General features: G+C 34.9%; 1 protein-coding gene across 10 annotated transcripts in view; it reads left to right on the forward strand.

Annotated features, from left to right (window-relative positions):
• The window catches only part of LOC121370494 (CCR4-NOT transcription complex subunit 2-like), a 43,920-nt gene extending 25,036 nt beyond the window's left edge, over window positions 1-18,884 (forward strand). For 5 of the 10 annotated variants that reach the window (XM_041495759.1, XM_041495762.1, XM_041495763.1 and 2 more), the window contains 9 exons: window positions 1,400-1,495; window positions 3,579-3,665; window positions 5,349-5,425; window positions 6,772-6,874; window positions 8,105-8,270; window positions 15,489-15,550; window positions 16,660-16,709; window positions 17,225-17,325; window positions 18,445-18,884. In XM_041495759.1, the coding sequence (XP_041351693.1) occupies window positions 1,400-1,495; window positions 3,579-3,665; window positions 5,349-5,425; window positions 6,772-6,874; window positions 8,105-8,270; window positions 15,489-15,550; window positions 16,660-16,709; window positions 17,225-17,325; window positions 18,445-18,682 (980 nt within the window). In that variant the 3' untranslated portion in view covers window positions 18,683-18,884. The remainder of the gene's footprint in view (window positions 1-1,399; window positions 1,496-3,578; window positions 3,666-5,348; window positions 5,426-6,771; window positions 6,875-8,104; window positions 8,271-15,488; window positions 15,551-16,659; window positions 16,710-17,224; window positions 17,326-18,444) is intronic. The other 5 variants (XM_041495765.1, XM_041495767.1, XM_041495766.1 and 2 more) reach the window with 3 other exon arrangements.
• Window positions 18,885-22,962: the final 4,078 nt, after the last annotated feature.

The following is a 22,962-nucleotide window of genomic DNA, read 5'->3' on the forward strand; positions in this document are numbered from 1 at the left end:
CTCTTTTTTAGTGTGTTTAAAATAAATATTTAATAATTTTTGATAATAAACTGTGTAATAAATATTCTGTATTCAAAAAAAGTTTTCTTATAAAAAGTTTCCCATGGTTGCAAACTAACTTTTAACAAATTTATTGTAAAATTGTTTTGCTTAGTTGAAACAAAATATATATCAAATATGCTAAACTCTTCAATCATATATTAAAGTAGAATACGCTGATTCCTCAAATAATATGCAACGTCTTTAAAACAATTATATTAGCATTCAGTCTTTGATTTTAACTCGGGTTAATCAAGCGTGACCTACATATATGTGAGCCACTCGTTCAACTAGACATCACTGGATCAGTCGGTAGAGCACTCAGCTGAGGTACTTGCGACGTAGGATCAAACCACCTCAGTGGAGCCATTCTCTGATTGTTCTCTCCCCCCCCCCCCCACTGTCCCAAACATTGCCCCATGACTGATAGCTACATGTATGGTACGTGCTGTCATGTCTAAGGGTAAGTGCATATTAAAGTTCCTTGCTGCTAATGGAAAAATGTAGCGGGTTTCCTCTGGCAACTATGAGTAGAAAGTACCAACATGTTTGACATCGAATAGCCCATGGTTAATAATAAATCAGTGCTCTAGTGGTGTCGTTAAACAAGATCTTTAATTTTCTAGTGAATAAATTTAAAAGCAAATCTTTCTGTATTAAGCTAAATAGTTTTACTTAAATAAAAACATATTGTCAAATAATTCAGGGATGAGATGCCTTGGCTAATTAATTTCTTTTGTTCTAATCTGATTTTTTAAATTATTATTATTTGATTTTATTCTGAAAAAATTAAATTTTCCATTTTATTTTTACTAAAATATATATATTTTAATGTGTTTGCTTGTCTGTGCATGATATTTGACTGTTGTACTGTTATGGAAATTTTAAACAAGCATGCCAGTGTCAGTATTTGAATGTAAAATGGGTTTTTGAGAAAGAGATTTTAAAATTTCAAACAAGATTTTATTGAGAAAAACAACAGTGTACTAATTTAACCTGTGTAAGCTGGCATACGCTGCCCATAAACTAATTGGAATGTGCAAGATCTCCAACCAGGACCAGCTGTATATCCAGTTAAACTATAGGGAAACAAACACATTGTTCTCATAGCTGGCTGGGAAAAAATGCCTTTTTTTGTGCACTGTAATTGTTGAGAAAAAAGTTTTATTTGGCAATTTTCTGTTTTCAGTTATTCAAGTTTTGCATTCTCTTTTAGTATTTATATTCATTTTTTTCATCCCTGATGTAAAGGAAGTAATTTATATTCTTTTTTTTTTTTTTTTTTAACTCTGTGTTTTTTGTTGTGATGGTTAAAAAAAAATTAATTAAAAAGTAGCAAGGTGTTGTCCTTTTTTTGCAGGTGAAAACCATCTGTCATTAGACTTGAACGAATTTCCATCACTTAGTAACAGATCAAATCTCGCGCCCAACCCTGTCCCCACACCTAGGAGCTATGGTAAGAATATAGTACCTAATATGTGTGTACACATAAAAAAACTTCAAATGACTTGAACTTTAAATGAAAGACATCATTCGGGGATAATATTTACCTAAGAAATAACACTTTAAGAACCAAAAAAACCAACAAAAAAACCCCCAACATAGGTGTAGAATTTGTTTATACATTAAAAGTTCTGTTTAATTAAGGCAGCACCTCCCAAAATAATTTGTTTTAGAAATCAGAGTGAGCAAACTGAGAAACAAATTTATTTAGAAAAAAGAGAGAGAGAAAAAAGAGCTTTGAGGATCATTAGGCAGAAATACCATGGGAAATGAATCAATATTTTAGTTTTTCTTCGTTTTTCACTTATCATAGCATTAGCTGTCACCAAATTTCTTTCTCTTTCCCAACACTTAAACCACTTTTTCTGTTGAGAACTACACAGTTAGGATCACTCAGTTGTAATATTCGCTCTCAGGCCACTAAACGCCTTATCTGTTCAAAGATTCTGATAAAATTTCTTACCTGTTTTTGATTTTAACATTCTTCTCTAAAGTCTTTAATACAGTCTCCATGTCAGTAAGATGTCTTATCTGCTGAAAGGTTGTGATACAATTTCAGTCTGATTTTAATATTCTTTCCAAAGTTACTTGACTAGGTTATAATATCTGCTGGACAGAGGTGGACAGTCAGTTAAAACATCTGCTGAAAGTCTTTTTCAGACTTAATTTTAATATTGTTGTCTAAAGTTAGAGTCAGTTGTTCTATCTTCTGAAAGACTTTTTCAGACTTGATTTCAATATTCATGTTCTTTGCTGAAAGGCTGTACAGTTATAACATTTCAGACCTGATTTCAATGTTCTTCTTTAAGGTTATGAGGTCAGTAGATGTTTCATCTTGCTGAAAAGTTATTATGCAGAAATATGCAAAAAGAGTTGTGCTTTTTTATGTCCAAGATTAATAAAAATGATATTTGCTCAATTATTTTAATATATATTACAGTAATTAATACTGTTAATGTAACTTTTATCATTTTAATTTATTGAGTTTTTGGGTGGGTTTAAAAAAAATATATCTATTAAATTTTCAGTATTTAAAAATGTAGTAAATTTTTTTTAAGTTATGTTCAACATTTAAACATATTTTAAACCTGAATTTTATAATACTTAATAGTATTACTATATTTGTGTATATTTTTATTATATAAATATATAAAGGAAATGATCATGTCTAAATGTATAATTAATTTGTTTAGTAGTCTGATACATCTGACGATCGGTCAGAACACAATGTGGCCTTGGAGCAGATTTACCTGTACACTGTTTATGCTAACAAAGTTTAAACCTGCCATTGTTGTTTGCACTCATATTAATTACGATATATTGTAACCTTTGTAACATCTACTAATTGTGCTGTTAAAATTCAATACAGTGAATAATAAAATGTGCTTAAACAAAGTATTCTGTCATTTATAAAGAGGTCACTTGCTTTGTGCATCATCTGAGATGTGAATGATTTACATAGATTTGTGTAGGATGTAGCTCAGTGGTAGAGCCCCACTTCGCTGATGTGAGATTGATTTCCTCTCATTGGATAGACCTATAAATGCTTTCCTGTTCCAACCAGTGCTCCATGACTTGTATCTCACAAGTTGAGATATGATCTGACTTGTATGTTGAAAATTGCTTATAGAGAAAAGAACTAGTGTTGGAATCAGGTGGGGGGTTTTTTCATGGTCATATTTTAATCAAATTTTACCTTAAGAAATCCTGATAACATTAATTTAGTTAAAAAACACACCAAAAAACCATATTCACTTCTATTTGGATACGTCTGTTTTTTTCTGGATTTAATTGCATTTATCAATAATTTCTGTTACAATTTTTTTTAAATCTCCATTGGCAGATAATATATTTTAATTTTTAAGCATGTGTAGTATAATATATATATTTAACTGACTGGTGTGGCATATATTTGTTAATATGTGCTTCATCTTCTGATACCATATGATTGGAAATCTTAATACTGTATAAAATGCTAATCTTCATTGAAAGCCCTCGTTTGGGTAACATAATTGTAAGGACATTATTGTTGTCAGTAGGTTTGGTAAGCAAGCCTGTGCAGGAACAGACGCCAGAATTCAACATCACAGCAGAAGAGTTCCCTGCCCTTCCTGGGTCCACAAGTGAGTATCGCACTGAAATCCTAACTGGCCTTATTTCAACAGGTCCAATCTATTGTCTGCATAATATTATACTGTAAATCTTTGACTAGAGGCCTGCCTCGATTGGAGGCCAGGTCTCAGAGCGTCACGAAAACAATAGAGGCCTGCCTTGAATAGAGGCCGGGTCTCAGAGCATAATGAAATAAATAGAGGCCTGCCTTGAATAGAGGTCGGGTCTCAGAGAATAACGAAATAAATAGAGGCCTGCCTTGAATAGAGGCCGGGTCTCAGAGAATAACAAAATAAATAGAGGCCTGCCTTGAATAGAGGCCTGCCTTGAATAGAGGCCTGCCTCGATTAGAGACCATGTTTCAGAGCATCATGAAAACAATAACAGGAAAGTATGTTTGCAAACCTACGGTACAGAATTTTGCATTAAAAAATATAGAAAAGTGCCTTGAATAGAGGCCAAGTCTTGAAATGTCGTGGAAAAATAGAAAGATGTCAGTATTTCGTGAATCATCATTAGGTCTAGCAGACAATTGACTTTTGAAAACAAAAATGTCATGTACCCAGTTTATTGTTATTGTAAGGAGATGCAAAGTAGCGTCATTCAAATTCAACTGTTAGCTGTATTATTACAATGCTTTGCCAAATTAAAATAAAAAACCCTGTAAAAACGGTATTGAGCAGACAGCACCATTTACAGGTCGGTATGTTTTTATTTTTTCCATAATTTTAGACAAAAATTAAATAAAATAAAAATGCAAGAAATAAAACGAATCTTTCGTCAAATACATCATAATAAAAAATTACCATTTGATGTACTATGTTTATTGTGTACAATGACTGGACAAGGGTGTGAAGAGTGACTGTTGACCACATTTGTGTGGGGGAGGTGGGAAGAGGTAATTCCTTTTATATACCCATCACCCACTAAGTTACCACCAGATCTAAAATACTAATTACGGTGCCTCTTACTGACCCTAAATGATCAGTTCTGGAGCCAGGACCTAGTTGTTCAAAGCCTGGGTTACTTAACTACTGGTTCCTAATCTCTGGTTAAAAAAAACTGTTGCTGAAACACACTTTTAACTTCTGGTTAACACACTAACTCAGAATTAACTGCATTTGACCAATAAGTGCAAACTAAACAACTTCCCACAATTCTCTGGTTATAGTATTATAATTTGTTTCAGATTAGTTTAGGTTATGCATTAAGGTATATATATAAATATACAAATATTGGTTTTAAGAGGTGGGACGTAGCTCGGTTGTAAAGCACTTACCTGACGTGTGGCTAGTTTAGGATGTTCTTGGATATTATGTGTAAATTTCAACCTTAATAATATATCAGCATGTGTAAATTTCAACCTTAATATTATAATATGTAAATTTCAACCATAACATTATCATAATGTGTAAATTTCAACCGTAACATTATCATAATGTGTAAATCTCAACCTTAACATTATTATGTGTAAATTTCAACCTTAATTTTCAACCTTAATATTATCATAATGTGTAAATTTCAACCTTAACATTATCATAATGTGTAAATTTCAACCTTAATATTATCATAATGTGTCAATTTTAACCTTAATATTATCATAATGTGTAAATTTCAACCTTAATATAATGTGTAAATCTCAACCTTAACATCATAATGTGTAAATTTCAACCTTAACATCATTATTTTTCCAGACCCACCATCTTCAGCAGCTAATGACTCTGGAAGGAAAACAGTTAGTGCTTTATTTGGTCCACCCAACCCGTACATGGTGAGTGAATTTAACCTAGTTGGCCAGTTTACAGGGCTCGAAATAGGAAGTAAAATATGGCCTGCTGTTACGTTTTTAAATAGCAGGCAAACAGAATTATGTCCTGCTAAGAAAAAATATGGACTTCTGAAAATATAATAATATATGGTTTCGGATGATGTATGAAAAATTAGGACCTCTAAGATATATTTTAGATCATTATGGAAATAAACTATAACTGAAGCTTGAGCTAAATAGCAGATGAGATGATTGTGTGTAAATCTTTTGGTGGCTTAGCTGGTTCATCTGCTATGTCTGAGAAATGGACAGCTTTTCGCAGGCCACTATTTTGAGCCCTGGTTTACATATTTGGTGTATCCATATGTATGAATTTGACCTGCAGTCTGTTACAAGGAATATAAACATACTACTTGTAGGCATCGGATGTGGAGGGATAATTTTGATTCCAACCTGACATTGTGTAGAAATTTCTCAAAGATACAGACTTTTATTATAAATTTTAATATTACCTACCTGTGATATTTGTATTTTTAGCACAGCTCTTATACACTGAGGTTAAATTTAAATTTGAGTTTTTATATTGATGTTGATCATCAATTCATCCATGTAGTCTTTGTTTGACACCCAATAACCAATGTACTTTTCATGCTGGGGTGTCATTAAACATTCATTTATTCATTCATTCATTCATTCATTCATTCATTCATTCTAGTGGTGTTATTAAACAAAACAAACTTTCAGTGTTCGAGATTAAAAAATTTGGCCAGTATCCCAGTTGGATACTAACATTTCAAAATCTGGTATCCCACCTGAGAATTTAGTATTATATGGCATCCCGGTGGTATACTGGGTTCTTGAAGTCTGGTATCCAAAATTAAATTCTGGTATCCCCGGGATATCGGGATACCGTTAATCTCGAACACTGACTTTTAACTGTTTTCACTGGCATAGTCAGGTTTTTATATTGGGAGGGCGGGGGACCAACCAGCTTGTTTATGAGTCATGTTATGCGGCTTCAGGGAAATATAGTGGGGGGGGGGGGGGGGGTGGGGGGGGGGGGGGGGGGGGGTGGGGGGGGTGGGGGGGGGGGGGGGGGGGGGGGGGGGGGGGGGGGGGGGGGGGGGGGTGGGGGGGGGGGGGGGGGGGGGGGGGGGGGTGGGGGGGGGGGGGGGGGGGGGGGGGGGGGGGGGGGGACGGGGGGGGGGGGGGGGGGGGGGGGGGGGGGGAGAGGTGTTTTGTGGCATTCCCATTCCACTCACCCTCAATTATGCCAGTGACTGTATTATATGTTTGTGCGCAGTATTTTGTAAGTTTAGTGTGTATTTTATTGTTAATCTTTTCCCTAGCCTGCCCCTGGTGGAGGAGCATTTGATCCTTCAGCAAACAAAGACACAAAGAACGGAGATAAGTCGTCACAACCAAAACGAGGGATACAAACTCATCAAGATGGTGAGAAGATTCACAGCTTTCTTTTTCATTTCTTCAAACTATACGTAAAACCAGGTTGAGATATAGTTCAGTGGTAGGTTACTTTTCACAGATGTTTATCTGGGGTGTTATTAAGCAAACAATCCTTTCCTTTGATTTTCATTGTTAAAGAAAATACCATAGTTGACACCCAATAGCCGATGTATTTTTTGTGCTGGGGTGTCGTTAAACATTCATTCATGTTACAGAAAAGTTTTTGTTTTTCTTCTCTTTTTTTAAATTATAGCTTCTGCCAGAGGGTAAAATGGGAAATGGGTATTGCGCCATACCCAAATATGTTTGAAGATTTTTTTTTAAAGTTTTGACAAAATTAATTACTCATATCATTACTGTATGATTTTTTTAACCCTAAGTCTAAACTTAACAACCCATTTTCCTTTCTGGGGGAGGCCCTCGATACCCCCTGTTGACTGTGGTTGCATTCAATTCCATAGTGCCATACCCACAATTTTTTTTTCTGCCAGAAACACTGTTAGACTTGAAACATCTTGCTGGGGATATTGAAGTAATATTCAGTGACACCCATTGTTGTAATTTTTAATTCACTAGGACCTTCAGTATACCACTGCCTGTTGAAAATAATACACTGAAACAAATGCAGGGAACATTTTGTTTAGTATCGCGTCCCAATTCACTATGCACATTTCAGAGATCGCTACACAATTGTAAAACATTAAGTGTTAGTTACTAATCATTTTTCAATTGACTGGCAATCTTGCTAATAAATGTTTTTTTAAAAGATAATGCTCCCTGAAATACAAGTATTTATTATAAATATCTGGGTCAACTTTATTTTCTTTTAAGAATTCTGTCATAGAGAACTTGTCTCTTGTGTGGTGGATTATAGGATCCATCCCCCCCCCCCCCCCCCCCCCCCCACACTCATTACAACCAGTGATTCATGACTATGCCAAAGGTTGTGGTGCTTGCTGTCATTGCTGCCAGCTGGAAGAATAGTGTTTGTGGTGGCAGTGTATTTGTTGTTTTTTGTTGTTTTTTTCATTAGACCATGTCATAATGTAAGACACCTAATAGTAATTGATTTAAAACAAATGTTTTATTTTTTATAAGACGGACTTTGATCTGCTAGCATGTTACCTTAAATTAATAACACTTATCAACCTAAAAGTCTTTTCTTTTTGTGACCCCATCTTTTACATTGTTTATTTATTTATTTTATATTTTTTTCAGGAACTGTATCGAACATACCATCTGGCATGGTAACCGATCAGTTTGGAATTGTTGGTTTGTTAACGTTTATCCGAGCGGCGGAGAATGACCATAACCTGGTAGCATTAGCACCTGGTATAGACCTCACGACACTCGGTCTTAATCTCAACTCTCCAGAATACGTCAGGTCAGTGTAGGGCTTTGTAACCATAATAGTTTTTTTTATTTTCTTCTTCAGTCCTTGAAATTCATGATGGCACTCAGCAGTGTCACCCCAAAAAGCTATTGCAAAATTTAGTTGTGACAGCACTTTTATCGTTATCGGTTATTTGATTTTATCTAAGGGTAATGTACTGTTAAAAAGTGTGTGGTTCAACACTTATTTAGAGAATATGCAACGAGCCATGAGCAATACCGTTTATCTTGCATGAGTGAATTAATGTTGTACTTCCCGAGCCATTGGCGAGGAAAAAACAGCATCATTTCATGAGTGCAAGATAAACAGTATTGCCGAGTAGCGAGTTGGGTATTCTATTTATTACTCATTTAGGCCTTAATCTAGAATTGAAAAAGTAGGAGAAGTGACTTCTCTCTTCCCAGAAAGTGCAAATAAAAGATCCCTTGCTGCTAATCGGAACGAGTAGCCCATGAAGTGGCGAAAGCGGGTTTCCTCTCAAAATCTGTCTGGTCCTTAACCATATGTCTGATGCCATATAACCATAAATAAAATGTGTTGAGTGCATCGTTAAATAAAACATTTCTTTCTTTCTTTTCTCTTTTCCCAGAAGAAAGGGGCGAAGTGAACATTTATCGTACATTTCGTAACGTTTTGCCAGTTTCTGCGTTCAATCGGAAAAATTCTGAATTTTACACTGTTCTAATCATAATATTTTGATTTACCCAGCAATCACTGTATACATTGGCAAGATATGATGACTAGATAAATCTCTATATTTTCGGTCACTGACCAAAAATATAGGTTACGTGACATAAACCCTACTCGACTCGAGTATTTCAGAGTAGATTTTCAATAAACATTCTCTTTAAATCATTTGTTTAAGTTCAGTAAATACAAATAGCTTTAAGTTTTGCAATAACAATACTAAACTTGTATATTTATTTATGAATTAGAATTTGGAAATGCTTTTTTAATGTGACATAATGTAGCTAGCGTCTTACAATAATGACGTACATGCATCTTATATGACGTCATACGGCAAAAGCCTTTCTAGGTTGACAATACTCGATTTGCATACACAAAACTGGAATAAATAATGATTTTCCGAATATTCCTGTAGGATTGCAGGATAAAAGAAATAACTGGTTACTGTCTTAAGATATCGGCTTTATCCTGCTCAGGTCGAATGGCGATTGCAGCTAGGCAGCGCCTTGCTGCATTCGCCATTCTAATCTTCGCAGGATAAAGCCGATATCTTAAGACAGTAACCAGTTATTCCCTATATAAATAACTACTTCTGATAATAAAGTTTAAACAAAACAGTTATATGTTTCATTAAAAATGTAATATTATTAATTAGTTGATAACGTGCTGGTATGCTAAAATTAAGTATTAATAATTATTTTCTGGCATTACTGAAATGAACGTGGCCGAGGATTAACAATTCTTGACTGGTCACAGGACACTGTGCGACACGTGTCACTTTGAGAAACAATAGCCCGGTTATGGGTGTATCTGAAGAATGTCGACATTACACAACATGTATTTAATCTCTTCACAGCAGAAACTGGCATGAGTATTAAAAAACAAATTGGTTGATTTTGATAATAAATTGAATAAGGAAAAACATAATTTCATTAAATCAATCAGTCATTACAATAGGCAGGTTTGCGATTACTCAAGGATACAGTCTGACGCCAATGAAAAAACACCGTCCGACATACAGCGACACGGTGCCAGTGAGCTATGACAAAAAACAAGTCGGGATCTTGACGTCTGTTGTATGATTTCGTTTTTGAAATCTGATTAGGTCCAAAATATTACGGCGACTTCGACTTCTCACTACTTTTAATAACTCAGTGACTTGAGTCGACTTTCGGCGAAGAAAACCGCTCATTTTGCCGACAGATTAGGGCCTGCCCATTATCAATCTTTATCATCTTATGGAAGATTTTCATACAATACTGTTATTGCAAACAAGTTTGCAAGTTGAGAATAAGAGACAGCGTTGCGTCATAGCTGTGACATACGTATCGCTGATGATGTAAGTTAGTTGTTGACATGAATAAAACATAGTTAGGGTTGTTTTTTGTTGCCTAACAGTTGTGAAGTCAAGCCTATAGTAAAGCACTGATTATGACGTCAAAACGTATCTAGGCAAAGAAATCTTGTTTTTTCTTTTTGCACTTCTTTCTGCCAATATAATATGAATTATTAGCATGAGTGTTTACAGAATTATTTGTATTAAAAATTTATTTAAAAACCCCAAAACACAACAATATTAAAAACAAATATGGAGATTACTTTATTGGCAATATATAGGCTGTTTGAACTTGGTTTGTATGTGGTATTTGCTTCAGTAAGTCGACAGTATTCAGTTGTATTTTTAGCTATAGGCTTCTGTCTGCATGTTATTATGCCTCCACTTGATATTAAAAAAAATGTAGTCCAGTTTCATTTAAAAATCAGAATACTCTGCCTAGTAACTGCGCTGGACAAAGTGTTAGAACAGTGTAGAAATAATTTTTATTTATTTGTTATAAATGGGCAATTTCACTTGTAATAAACAAAATGTAAATTTATTTTATTGACATGTAAAAATGTGATGTTTATATAGCGTAATAAACATGAATATGACAGATGTATAACATTTTATACTCAGGGTTTCTAGATTATGGTAGCCCCACTCCCATGGCTAGTGATATTCTATGATGGGCTAGTAAATAACTACTATTGCCATGCCCGACGGCTAGTGAAAAATATATTTGTCAAATGTTGCAGTTAAGTCTATTTTGTAATATGAATATCCTGCCCTCACCCTAACCCCCCAATGTTAGTGTTTTTAAGCTCTATAAGGTAACATATATGATTCTTATTACTATTTATTAAAATTGTATTAACTTAAAGTAAAGTAGGGCTAGTGAACTTTTAATCATGGCTAGTAACTTTTTAAAATCACTGATCCCCAAAAATTCTAGAACCCCTGAATTACTACTAGAGTAATTGACATGTAAACAACGTGGTTAGGCATAATCAGTTTTTACTAAGCTAACATAATTTGATGAATACTTCATTTTATTTTTGATGCAGTAGGTAATATGTATACCTGCTGGCTAGAAGTCCAACCATTAATTAGCGTTGTTATGAAGTTGGGGCATAAGTGTATTTAAAGCACAGTTCTGATTTTGTTTTTGCTTTTTATACCTGTGTTTTTATTTGTATGCAGCTCAGCAAGGTATGACCGTCACGTGTTATACCCTAAATTCTGTTATTGTGTCTGTGTCTCTCCTTGTCCAAATCCTCTGTTCATGTACCGTACGTCTATGGATTCATTTCTTCTTGTCGTGTTTTGTCAATGCTTGCTTTGTAATGTTATAGTATTTAAAACAAACAAAAAAACAACAATACAACCTCATTTATAAGGACCAAGATTGATCTTAGTTGTACAGTGTTCCTGTCAGTTGCTAGATATCATAGGATTGGTTCCCCTCCCCATCATTCCAGACAATACATCATGTCCATGACTGACACAATAATATGGCCATAATATTTACAGTCTGTAAGGGAAATGGACAATTGATGGTGCACCTGCATATTGTTTAATCAGTGTTGCTCCCCCTCCCCTCCCCTATCCCACAAGTGCCTCATAATTATATCAAAGGTCATGGTGTGTGTGTTTGTGCTGTTCTGTATGTGAGAAAGTACATATAAAAGTTTCCTTGCTGCTAATAGAAAAATATGGCAGGTATCCTCACTAAAGATTATACGTCAGACTTACCCAAATATTAATTAATAAATCAATGAGCTCTTGTGGGGTCATTAAACTGAATAGATTTCTTTTTTATGTGTACTTTTCCACATACAAGACTATACATACAGTGTATGTACTATGTCTTTGGCTATATTAATTGTGAAGTATTAGACGGAAGGTGTAAAATAGGGACCAATTCCACTACCTTTAGCCTGTTACGGTGTCTTTTTTTTAAACAGACATGTTGTAATCGTGGTAGTAGTAAGTGTAATAATCTGAGATGACTCTACTGATAGTTGTGATAATTTGAGGAACACAAATAAGCAAAAACAGCTGTTGTCAACAAATATGAATAAATCCACATCAGATGTTGTATGTATATACATTTGTACGTGATGTACGTGTTGTATTTTGGTTGTAGGTATAACTATAAGATAAAGATTGTAGAATTACATTAAATCAGAGATGACCAATTACAGATTTTTAGCGCTACCCAAAAACTGTTACCAGATTTTGTTTAGTGTCATTGTCATCCCTTTCAAATAAAAATGATAACATCTAAAATATTAGTCCCTTTAATATACTAAAACGCAAAAGAAACGCAGGTCCTGAAAATGCGAAAGAATTGCACTTTGTAAAGCAGTATCTTTGGTGGAATTGAACCTCAACTGTGTTAAAGGACATGGCACACACCCACACCGCAGTCCCACCTGCGTGTCAATTTCATTACCTGTGTGACGTCACGAATTCTCAAAACACGTTGTTTGCACGTGCTGGATCATCCGTATCATGAATCCAGTGCAAACACACTCATTGAAATGCTTATAAAGCCTACACACCTGGATTTAATCGCATAAATTCAATTTGAGTAGTGACAGACAACAGAATCACATTTTAAAAATGCCGCGACTGACGCAACTCCAGCGAGGGATGGCCATCGGGATGTTGCAAGCCGGACAGACCCGTACTGCTGTAGCCAGACAATTGGGATGTCATGTTTCGACAATCGCACGCCTTTCTCAACGTCACCAAATCACTGGATCTGTGAACGATCGGACCACGCACCAGCCGCCCGGGGGTGACAACCGCAGCCCTAGACCGGTACATCCGGGTGAACCCACCTTAGGAATCGGATGCTGCCAGCAGCTAACACCGCTCACCAGGTGCGTGGTCCACGTGGTCCAGTGTCCGCCAATACCGTCCGACGCCGTCTGAGGGCAGCAGGACTCCGTAACCGCCGTCCTTATGTGGGACCAATATTGACCCCTCGGCACCGCCAACAACGTCAACAGTGGGCGCAACAACATCAAAGATGGCGACGTGGCCAGTTGGCAACAAGTTCTCTTTTACTGATGAGAGCCGTTACAATCTTTCCAACGCTGATGGCCGAATCCGAGTATGGCGACGTCAACATGAACGTTACTCCGACTGCTGCGTTCTGCAGGCCGACCGATGGGGCGTGGGGGTAGTGTGATGGTGTGGGGTGGGTTCTCATTCAACCACAGAACACAACTTCATGTGTTCAGACCAACGCGTTAATGCCGCCGTGTACCAAAATGACGTCATCAACAATCACGTTCGTTCCCTTCTTTGCCGCTCACCCACGTGTGCGCTTGCTGCAGCAAGACAATGCCAGGCCGCACACTGCCAGGGCAACACAGGCGTTGCTGGCTCAGCACAACATCCCAACGTTGCCGTGGCCAGCCTTATCACCGGACATGGCGCCTATCGAACACGTCTGGGATGAAATCGGACGTCGCCTTCAGGCTCGCGGACAACCTCAGAATATGCAGGCGCTGGAGGCAGCATTGGTCCATGAATGGAACTCACTCCCTCAGGCATTCTTTCAACGGCTTGTCAACTCAATGAGGAGACGTTGCACTGCCTGTTTGAATGCCCAGGGTGGTCACACGCGATACTGACTTTGACAATGCTACAGGTCGTCTCTTTCACATTTTTAACATGGACCCCCACCCTACTTTATGACATGAAACAATAGCCAAAAAGGAATTCAATCAAACATTTCCAACACCAATGTGTGCCGAATTGGTGTAGCTCCAAAATAAATGTTGAAATCTTCATTTCGTTTTGTTTTTTTAATATTTTATATCCAATTTAATGAGAACCTGCGTTTCTTTTGCGTTTTAGTATACATTTTAACAATATTTTTAATTTTATTATTATTTTTTATTTTTTATTATTTTGGTTTTCTATCAGTAACCGTTATGACCAACATTTTTTTTTTAGTATGCTGTTTAATTACAGTGTGAAATATTTCATTATATTATAAAATCAAATCACGTTTATATACTATTTGTGTTATTCTATGTGTTTATACTAAAGATCATACAAATGATTGTAAAGCTTTAGGGAAGAAAAACAACATTATTCTACCATATCACCTATTTTGACAGTTATAGGATAAATCTTTTCAATTGAATTAACGTCGACAACAGTCACTTTTCGGACCCTTTTTTAGCTTCGTACACAATAAATAAAATGTATCCAAAGGTAATTTTTTAATATAATATTTGACAAAAGGTACTTTTTATTTCTTTCATTTTTTAAAACTTAAAATTAATATTTTGTCCAGAATTATAGAAATTTGACAGGGGTCAAGGTTAGTAGACCAGGTTTTATTTTAATGTGGCAAAGCATTGTAATAATATAGCTAATTTTGAATTTGAATGATGTCAGTATTCCAATGACGTCACTTTACATCTCCTTACAATAACCATAAATTGTGTACATGACGTTTCCATTTTAACAATGCTGGAAAAATTCCAATGCAAAATTGCTATTGAAAATTGTTTTGGTTGAACTTTACTAATGCACCTAAATGTATTTGGAAAAAATCTCGTGATTAAAAAAAATTGTACCGTACCTTTTACAAAATATGGATTTCAAGTGAAATTACGGTAAGATATGCTATATTTATTGTGTACGAAGCCAAAACAAGGGTGCGAAAAGTGACTGTCGTCGACCTTAAGACTTTGGATTGCATTGATAAGCTTTATATGCCATACATAAAATGTGCAGCTTTAGGTTGAACTAAGTCTTAGTCTATTTACTAAGAGAAGATTTTTATGTCTTAATTATTTGACACTACACATTGTATATATAATTATATTCAAAAAAATTAATTAAGTTTTTACTAGTATTATATTATGTGCAAACATTTTGATCACAGATGATTTGTAAACATTCTTTGAGTTAATTTTGACAAGTGATGCACACAAAAATACTAGCTTTGTATGTTTTGTAAAACTGAAAACCAATGTATTTTGTATCATAATTTTTAAAGCAAAATGCCAAAAATATCTCCTGGCTCTAAATTAATTTTGTTGAGTATATATATATGTATATAAAAAAAAAATCTACATAAATGTATATTTGATTTTGTTTTGTTCACGGTTATTTTGAAAGTATGTATAATTGTGGTTAATTGTTGATGTGTATGTTGCTTATGTTTTCAGGAATTTGTACAGTACGTTTCAGTCACCATGGGCCGATGCACCTTGTAGACCCCAAGATATTGGTATGACTTTGAAGTGTATCTTTTGTTTTGAAACGAGACCTGATATGAATTTGTTTAGCTAAACGAAAAACAACACAAAACAACCTAAAACAAATACACCAGTGTTCTACTATTAAATTGTGGAGACTAAATCAGAGCATTTTAATCATTTCTCTGCAAGCACATTATAAAATTGTTTTTTTTAAATATTTAAATGTTTTACAGTTACTGTATATGAAAAAAAATGTGCTGTTACTTTTATGTATACTTACACCAGAATAATTCTGTTCATCATCAGAAAAGTTGACAGGGATATGTGAACTGTTTTTTAAAAACTTTTTATCCAATTTCAGCTTTTGTTACCTAAATTAATTGATTGGATTGGATTTGAAATGTTCAAAATGACTTTTGTTTGAGTATGGCATAGACTTTCAGTTCTTAAAAGATATTTCAGGTTTTAAACAAATAAGTATCACTATCCCCTCCCCCACACACACACCACTGCTTAAAATTAATATAAATAATGTTTAACATTGTGCTGGTTTTCGTAGCAAAATAAGTAATTTAAGAATTTGATATTAACACAAGCTAAATATTCCTCTTTAAGATAATGACTGAGGTTTTCTTTATATTTGTGTACTTGTTTGTGTTCTGTTTTCATTTCCTTAGGGCTGGGACATAGCCCAAAGGTAAAGCCCTCGCCTGATGTGCGGTTGATCTAGGATCGATCCCCATCGGTAGTCTCATTGGGCTATTTCTTGTTCCAGCTAGTGCACCACAACTGGTATATCAAAGGCCATGGTATGTGCTATCCAGAGATGGTGCATATAAGATCTGTTGCTAATAATAGAAAAATGAAGCAGGTTTCCTCTCTAAGACTATGTCAAAATACCAAATGTTTGACATCCAATAACTAGTGATTACTAAATTAATGTGCTCTAGTGGTGTTGTTAAACAAAACAAACTTATATTATAAACTTCAATTTTTTCATTCCCTTAGAATAACTGTGATCTTTTTTCCAAAATTGCTTAGATTTAATGTTTCATAACTGTTATATTTTGGTGTATACCTATGTTAAAACTCTGAAAGTAAACATTATTGGCTAATAACATTTTCTGTTCATTTTTAGATTTTCACGTCCCTGCTGAGTATTTGACAAATATATTCATTAGAGACAAGGTGAGTATAGTTTTCAAAACATATTGTTATGGAAGTATATATTTAAGTTTATGTGTCGAAAACATTGAACACTAAACAAAGATGAACACAGCTGTTAGTTTAATAGAATGGGGATTGTTTAGAGTCATAAACTAAATATTTATTAAAGATTGGAAAGAAAGAATGGAAAATCAAATACAAATGCTTTAGTGAAATGTGTCTCTATATTTATACATACATGTATAATACTCTAATCTGAATAATAAAGCCTAAATGTGATACTGAGTCAAGCATGTTTTTGATTGTTACAGTAGCTCATTGGTAGAGCATTTGTTTCAGATGCAAAAGGTCATAAGATCATTTGCCTTCCAATGGGCCTGATACTCTCTCACTCTCTCTCTCTCTCTCTCTCTCTCTCTCTCTCAATAAGTCAGTGAAGTGTTGGAATAAACATGTTAGACAATTAATATCCATTGTTTAAAAAAATGTGCTGAAGTCTCATAAAACAAATATTCCATTGTTTTTGTTTATTTCAGTTGGCACCAATAAAGCTGAACCGATATGGAGAAGATCTTCTGTTCTTTCTGTTTTACATGAATGGTGGTGATGTGCTGCAACTGGCGGCAGCAGCAGAATTGTAAGTGTGTTACTGGTTCCAGATCCACAGCAGTGCAATGTAGCTCAGTGATACTGATGGTGTCGTGGTTAAGCCATCGGACTACTGGCTGGTGGGTACTGTGTTCGCACCCTTGTACAGGCTCCCACCCAGAACACGTTTTAACAACTCAATGACTAGGTGTAAGATCACTACACCCTGTTCTCTCTCACTAACAACTAACCACTAACAATTAACCCACTGTCCTGGACAGACAGCCCAGACAGCTGAGGTATGTGCCCAGGACAGCATGCTTGAACCTTAATTGGATATAAGCACGAAAATAAATTGAAATGAAAAAAAAGCTCAGTGATAATGTGCTTTTCTTGAGTTGTGATGTTATAGTCTATGAGGATGGAGAATTTTTAATGATGCATAGTAAAAATTATAAACCAGATTGGTTACCAACTGGCATTAGTGTCATTATCTAAATTTGATATATCAAAACCAAGCTTCAGTAATATACTGTAACAGTTTTATTAATTTAGCTCCATTGTGACGTTTGTTTTCCAATACTGATTTGTCTGGGATATGTCTGTCATATATTCTTTAAAATTATTTTTCCCCCCCCTGGAATTTGATTGGATTTTCCTGAAATTTGGTGCAGCATTTCTTAAAGTTAGTTTAGAGATTGTCAGGATCAAGCTCCACAAAGCAGTAAAAAAAATTAATTCTAACATTTTTAACAATTAAAATTGATGAATAAATTAGAAAATTTGAAATTTTTTAAATTCTTGTACATAATTTTGTCAAAGTTTGAAAGAACGAAAAAGAAATTACAGTGGACTTTGTCTAAACCAAATTCAAGGGGGCCTGATGAAATATGGTGGTATACACTGTATTATTAAATTAAACAGATTTTTAATTCTGTTATGAGATATTTTGAAAGTTTTTAATTCTAAAATTTTTATTGAACTTGAAAATTAAATAGCAAAGCTCTCTAAGATTGATAGGCCTCTTATTTCCCAAGCTATTTATGCTGAACAGAACTCTACGATTAACGACTTTATATTACTTTTGTTCTTTCAGAGTTTCAGTTTATGACTTGTAAAAAAAAAAAAAACAAAAAAAAAAACATTCTTATTTATCTTGTTAACGTAGGTACAACCGAGACTGGAGGTACCACAAAGAGGAGAGAGTGTGGATGACGAGAGCACCAGGCATGGAACCACTGATGAAGACGAACACATATGAACGGGGAACGTATTACTTCTTCGACGCCCAGAACTGGAGGAAGGTGGCCAAGGAGTTCCTCCTTGAATACGACAAACTGGAGGAGCGCCCCACCCTGCCACCTACGCTACACCACAACCCAAATCAGCCCATCGTCGGCCACTAGCAGGGACTTGTTTCTTCTTCACCCTCGACACTGGGTCTGGATTCTGGTGCAATGTAGGCAATTGAATGGGGTTTACTCGCAAACTGTTGAAAACGGGGAAAAACCAAACAAAAAACACTTATTACGTTTGCCCCCAGAGAAGATCATTGTGATTTTATTGTTTTGGTTCATTGTGTAAATATACATCGTCATCAAGGAGAAATTGGGTTGGTTGTTTATTTAATTAATGTATTTCTCAGGTGTATTTTTTTTTTTTTACATGGCTTTTTATGTCATGAGGATATTTAGCATATTTTGTGTGTTTTATACAGTCTAGAATATATGTAAAGTACATAGGAAGTGCCTTCATATTCAACTGAAATGATGGGATTTAATAGAGAAATGTGGCGAGACGTAGCCCAGTGGTATAAACGTTCACTTGATGTGCGGTCGGTCTGAGATCGATCCCCGTCGGTGGGCCCATTGAGCTATTTCTCGCTCCAGCCAGTGCACCACGACTGGTATATCAAAGGCCGTGGTATGTGTTATTCTGTCTGTGGGATGGAGCATATAAAAGATCCCTTGCTGCTAATCAAAAAGAGTAGCCCATGAAGTGGTGACAGGTTTCCTCTCTTCAATATCTGTGTGGTCTTTAACCATATAACTAAATAAAATGTGTTGTCGTTAAATAAAACATTTCCTTCTTTCTTTCCTGTTCCCACCCCATCACATTTATTTATATCAACATTAAGCACCAAAACCAGGGGCTTTCTTAAGCAACATAGCATTGTATTGCACTGTAAGATCAACAAGATTTACCAGTGTCGTGGTTAAGCCATCGGACATAAGGCCGATAGGTACAGGGTTTGCAGCCCGGGACCGGCTCCCACCCAGAGCGAGTCTTTAACAACTAAATGGGTAGATGTACACAGTCATTTCTCTCACCAACAACCAATTCTCTGTCCTGAACATATAGCCGAGGTGTGTGCCCAGGACAGCGTGTTTGAACTGTGTGTTTGAACCGTAATTGGATACAAGCATGAAAATAAGTTTAAGAAAGAAACAAAGATTTGAAAGAAGGGCTGCTTGTCTGAAGAAGTAATACTAAGGTATATGTCAAAATTACCAAATGTTTGACATCCAATTGCAGTATACCACGAGGGTTTCGAGCATGTCTGTCCCTGGTCCCATTTTTGAGAGTATGTCTGTTCCGGGTCTAGTTTCTGGATAGCCCGAGGCCTGACCTGGGACAGAACATCCAATTGCAGATGATTAATAAATCAATGTGCTCTAATGATGTCATTAAAAAAAAAAAACACTTTAATTGTAAGGAAACAAGACACAACACGGCATTATTTTCATCTGTTTAATTAACTATTTAAAAAAAAAATGTTTTTACACATGTACATTACTGTATAAGTTACATTCATAACAGCAACATTCATCTCAAATTTGCAGCAAAAAATAGAATCTTATCACTCTGTCAACCTCTCGAAACAAATTACAAATTGAAAAAAACTCAAATGATGGACAAAGTTAATATGGCTATGAACATCTTTGCAATCTGAACACAGTAATGTGCTAATTGTGTGTGTAGACAAGCCTGAAATTATCACTAAACGACTAACATGAAGCTAAGCAGCACTTTCTTTAATTTTTTTGTTTGGTAAAAGCCATACCATGAATACATTTACTCTTAACTATTACTATTATAGATTTTATGAAATGATCAAATATAAAAAAAAAAATTATTGTTTAAAAATAAATTAACAACTGCTTTGAAAATATAAATGCAATTTTTTTTTATAAAATATAAATACAAATGTAGATCAAAACCCTCATACTTATATCAACTATATATACCAACTGCCACAATGGAATTTTAACATTTAACAACCCCCATAAAGAAATTTATTCTACTACGGTACTTAAAATAGAAGTACCATGAAAGTAAAGCAGTAGAAAAAAGGAAAACAATTTAATTACAAGATTTTTTATTTTTTATTTTACTATTGATTTATCACCTTAAAATTGATTCTTCTACAGAAAATGGAACTTCCATTAAGACTGATGACTACAGAATGACTTGCATGTAAAAAAAAACCCCAACAATAATAATAATTTAAAAAATAAAAAGGAGAAAAACGGAAACCCATAGCTACTGGTCCCTTAATAGCACCTTGTGAAATCTTCTCACCCGATTTCCTTTGCTACTGCATCTTCAACCAAGAATGTTCAACTGCTGACTACGATTTTAAAAAAAATAATAATAAAAAATGTGGTCCCTTTATTTTTAATTCATAAGTAAAAAATATTTCAAATTTCCATTAATTAGAATCCTTAAAATTTAGTCAACTCTTGACTTATTTCTCATTATTTGATAACATATAAGAACCTACCTGTTAGCTACCTGTGTTTTTTAAACTAAACATTTTAATGTAATTAGTACTTCTTTCTTAATAACCCGAAACCATACTTCAATGTCCAAGACCAATTATATTGACCAATATGTTGGAAGCACATATAATTTCAATTTATGAAAAGCATATGTGCACACAAATTACTGGGTATAACATTTCTTAATGTCTTGGGGGGGGACTGAACATAAATTGTAAGTGGGGCATATTTCCACGAACATGTTCAGTTGTTGTTATGTGCTGATAAAACGTTTGGACAGATATCTGAGATGAATTGTATACGGCTGGTATAATAGGAGAGTCTAGACTACATGTTGGGGCCAGACTAAGTATTCAAAAGTTTTATAAACAATGGTAGTTTATCAAGCAGCCACAGACAAAATATATGGAATTAATGACTCCAGGGACAGCTGCTCCAAAGGCACTTGATGCTGAAATACTCGTAACATGAACCATTCATAATGTGAAAACTTAAGACATAATAAAAAAGTTAGCTAAACAATGAGCGATTAGAAAAAGCAAAAAAAAAGAAAAAAAAAAAAGAAAACAATTGTACCTCTGAATATAACATACAAAACAAAAACATACTTATTAGTGTGAAGCTAAACCACAAATAAATAAACCAGTCACATTCATGCAAAAATAAAGTAATGGAGGAGAAAAAATAATAACAGGATATCCATCCTTTTTCTTTAACATAGCAACCAATTGTTCATTATTCACTAAAACAAGCATGGTGCAAAAATAAATCCGGTATTCCATTGTCACAAGCAATACTATTGTTGAAGAAGAATCTTGATTGTTTTACAACAGGCTTTAAGAATACCGGTACCCAACGGCATTGATCGCGAGTGATGAATTTTAACACCAATAAAACAACACAATCCGCAAGCATACCTGGACCAGTCTCGGCAAAAAGATGGTCCATCTTCAAATTGGGCAAGATGACACAATTTTTAATAATGTTCAAAATAAACCTCTCCAATGCATAATTTAATATAGAAGTAAAATATATACAATCATACAGCATTCAAAATGTTCATGCAAATATAGGAATGAAGATGAATTTAAATTTCTTGACTTTTGACAACCAATTCATCCATTTTATTTTGTTTTGAAATTGATGCCTTACAATCCTATCTTCCATCATGTAATTCAGTCAGCCATAACAGATACACTAAAGCCATATTTTTCCCACAAACAAAAGGTTAAAATATATATCATACTTTTATGAAAGATAAGAAGCAAAAATAGTATATCCCTTCACATGAATATTAATAATACATTTGTATCGTAAATAATAAATATTTAAAGAAATCGTTTATTCCAACACACCTCAGAATGCATGTTTGCATGTCAAACAAGGCCAAACAACATATGATCATCAAATTATACAATAAAACTTGTCCCTGTCAACTTTCAACGCACTTGCATGTAGTATAATCAACACTCACTGGCAACATAGTGTTCACATGTTTACCAAAATTATCCAAATAAAAATTAGTTCATCGGTGATATGCTTTATCATAGATATTGCACAGAAATCAACCTCACTTTGAGACCATTCGAAAATTACACAATGCCTCCTCCTCCCCCCCCCCCCCTCGACATTTTATACACATTTGTGATATTTGATCACATGCCCTCTTCCAAAATGATACAACACTTCATAATCTTCCAGCCATCTCCAGCCAGTCCTCAAACATGTTTTTAAAGTTAAAGTTTGTTTAACAACACCACTACAGCACATTGATTTAGTGATCATCTGCTTTTGGGTGTCAAAACATTCGGTAATTACAATGAAAGCTGCTACATTTTTCTATTAGTAACAAGGGATCTTTTATATGCACCATCCCACAGACAGGATAGCACATACCACAGCAT

The sequence above is a fragment of the Gigantopelta aegis genome, chromosome 4 (assembly GCF_016097555.1).
Source record: "Gigantopelta aegis isolate Gae_Host chromosome 4, Gae_host_genome, whole genome shotgun sequence".
Taxonomy (NCBI): domain Eukaryota; kingdom Metazoa; phylum Mollusca; class Gastropoda; order Neomphalida; family Peltospiridae; genus Gigantopelta; species Gigantopelta aegis.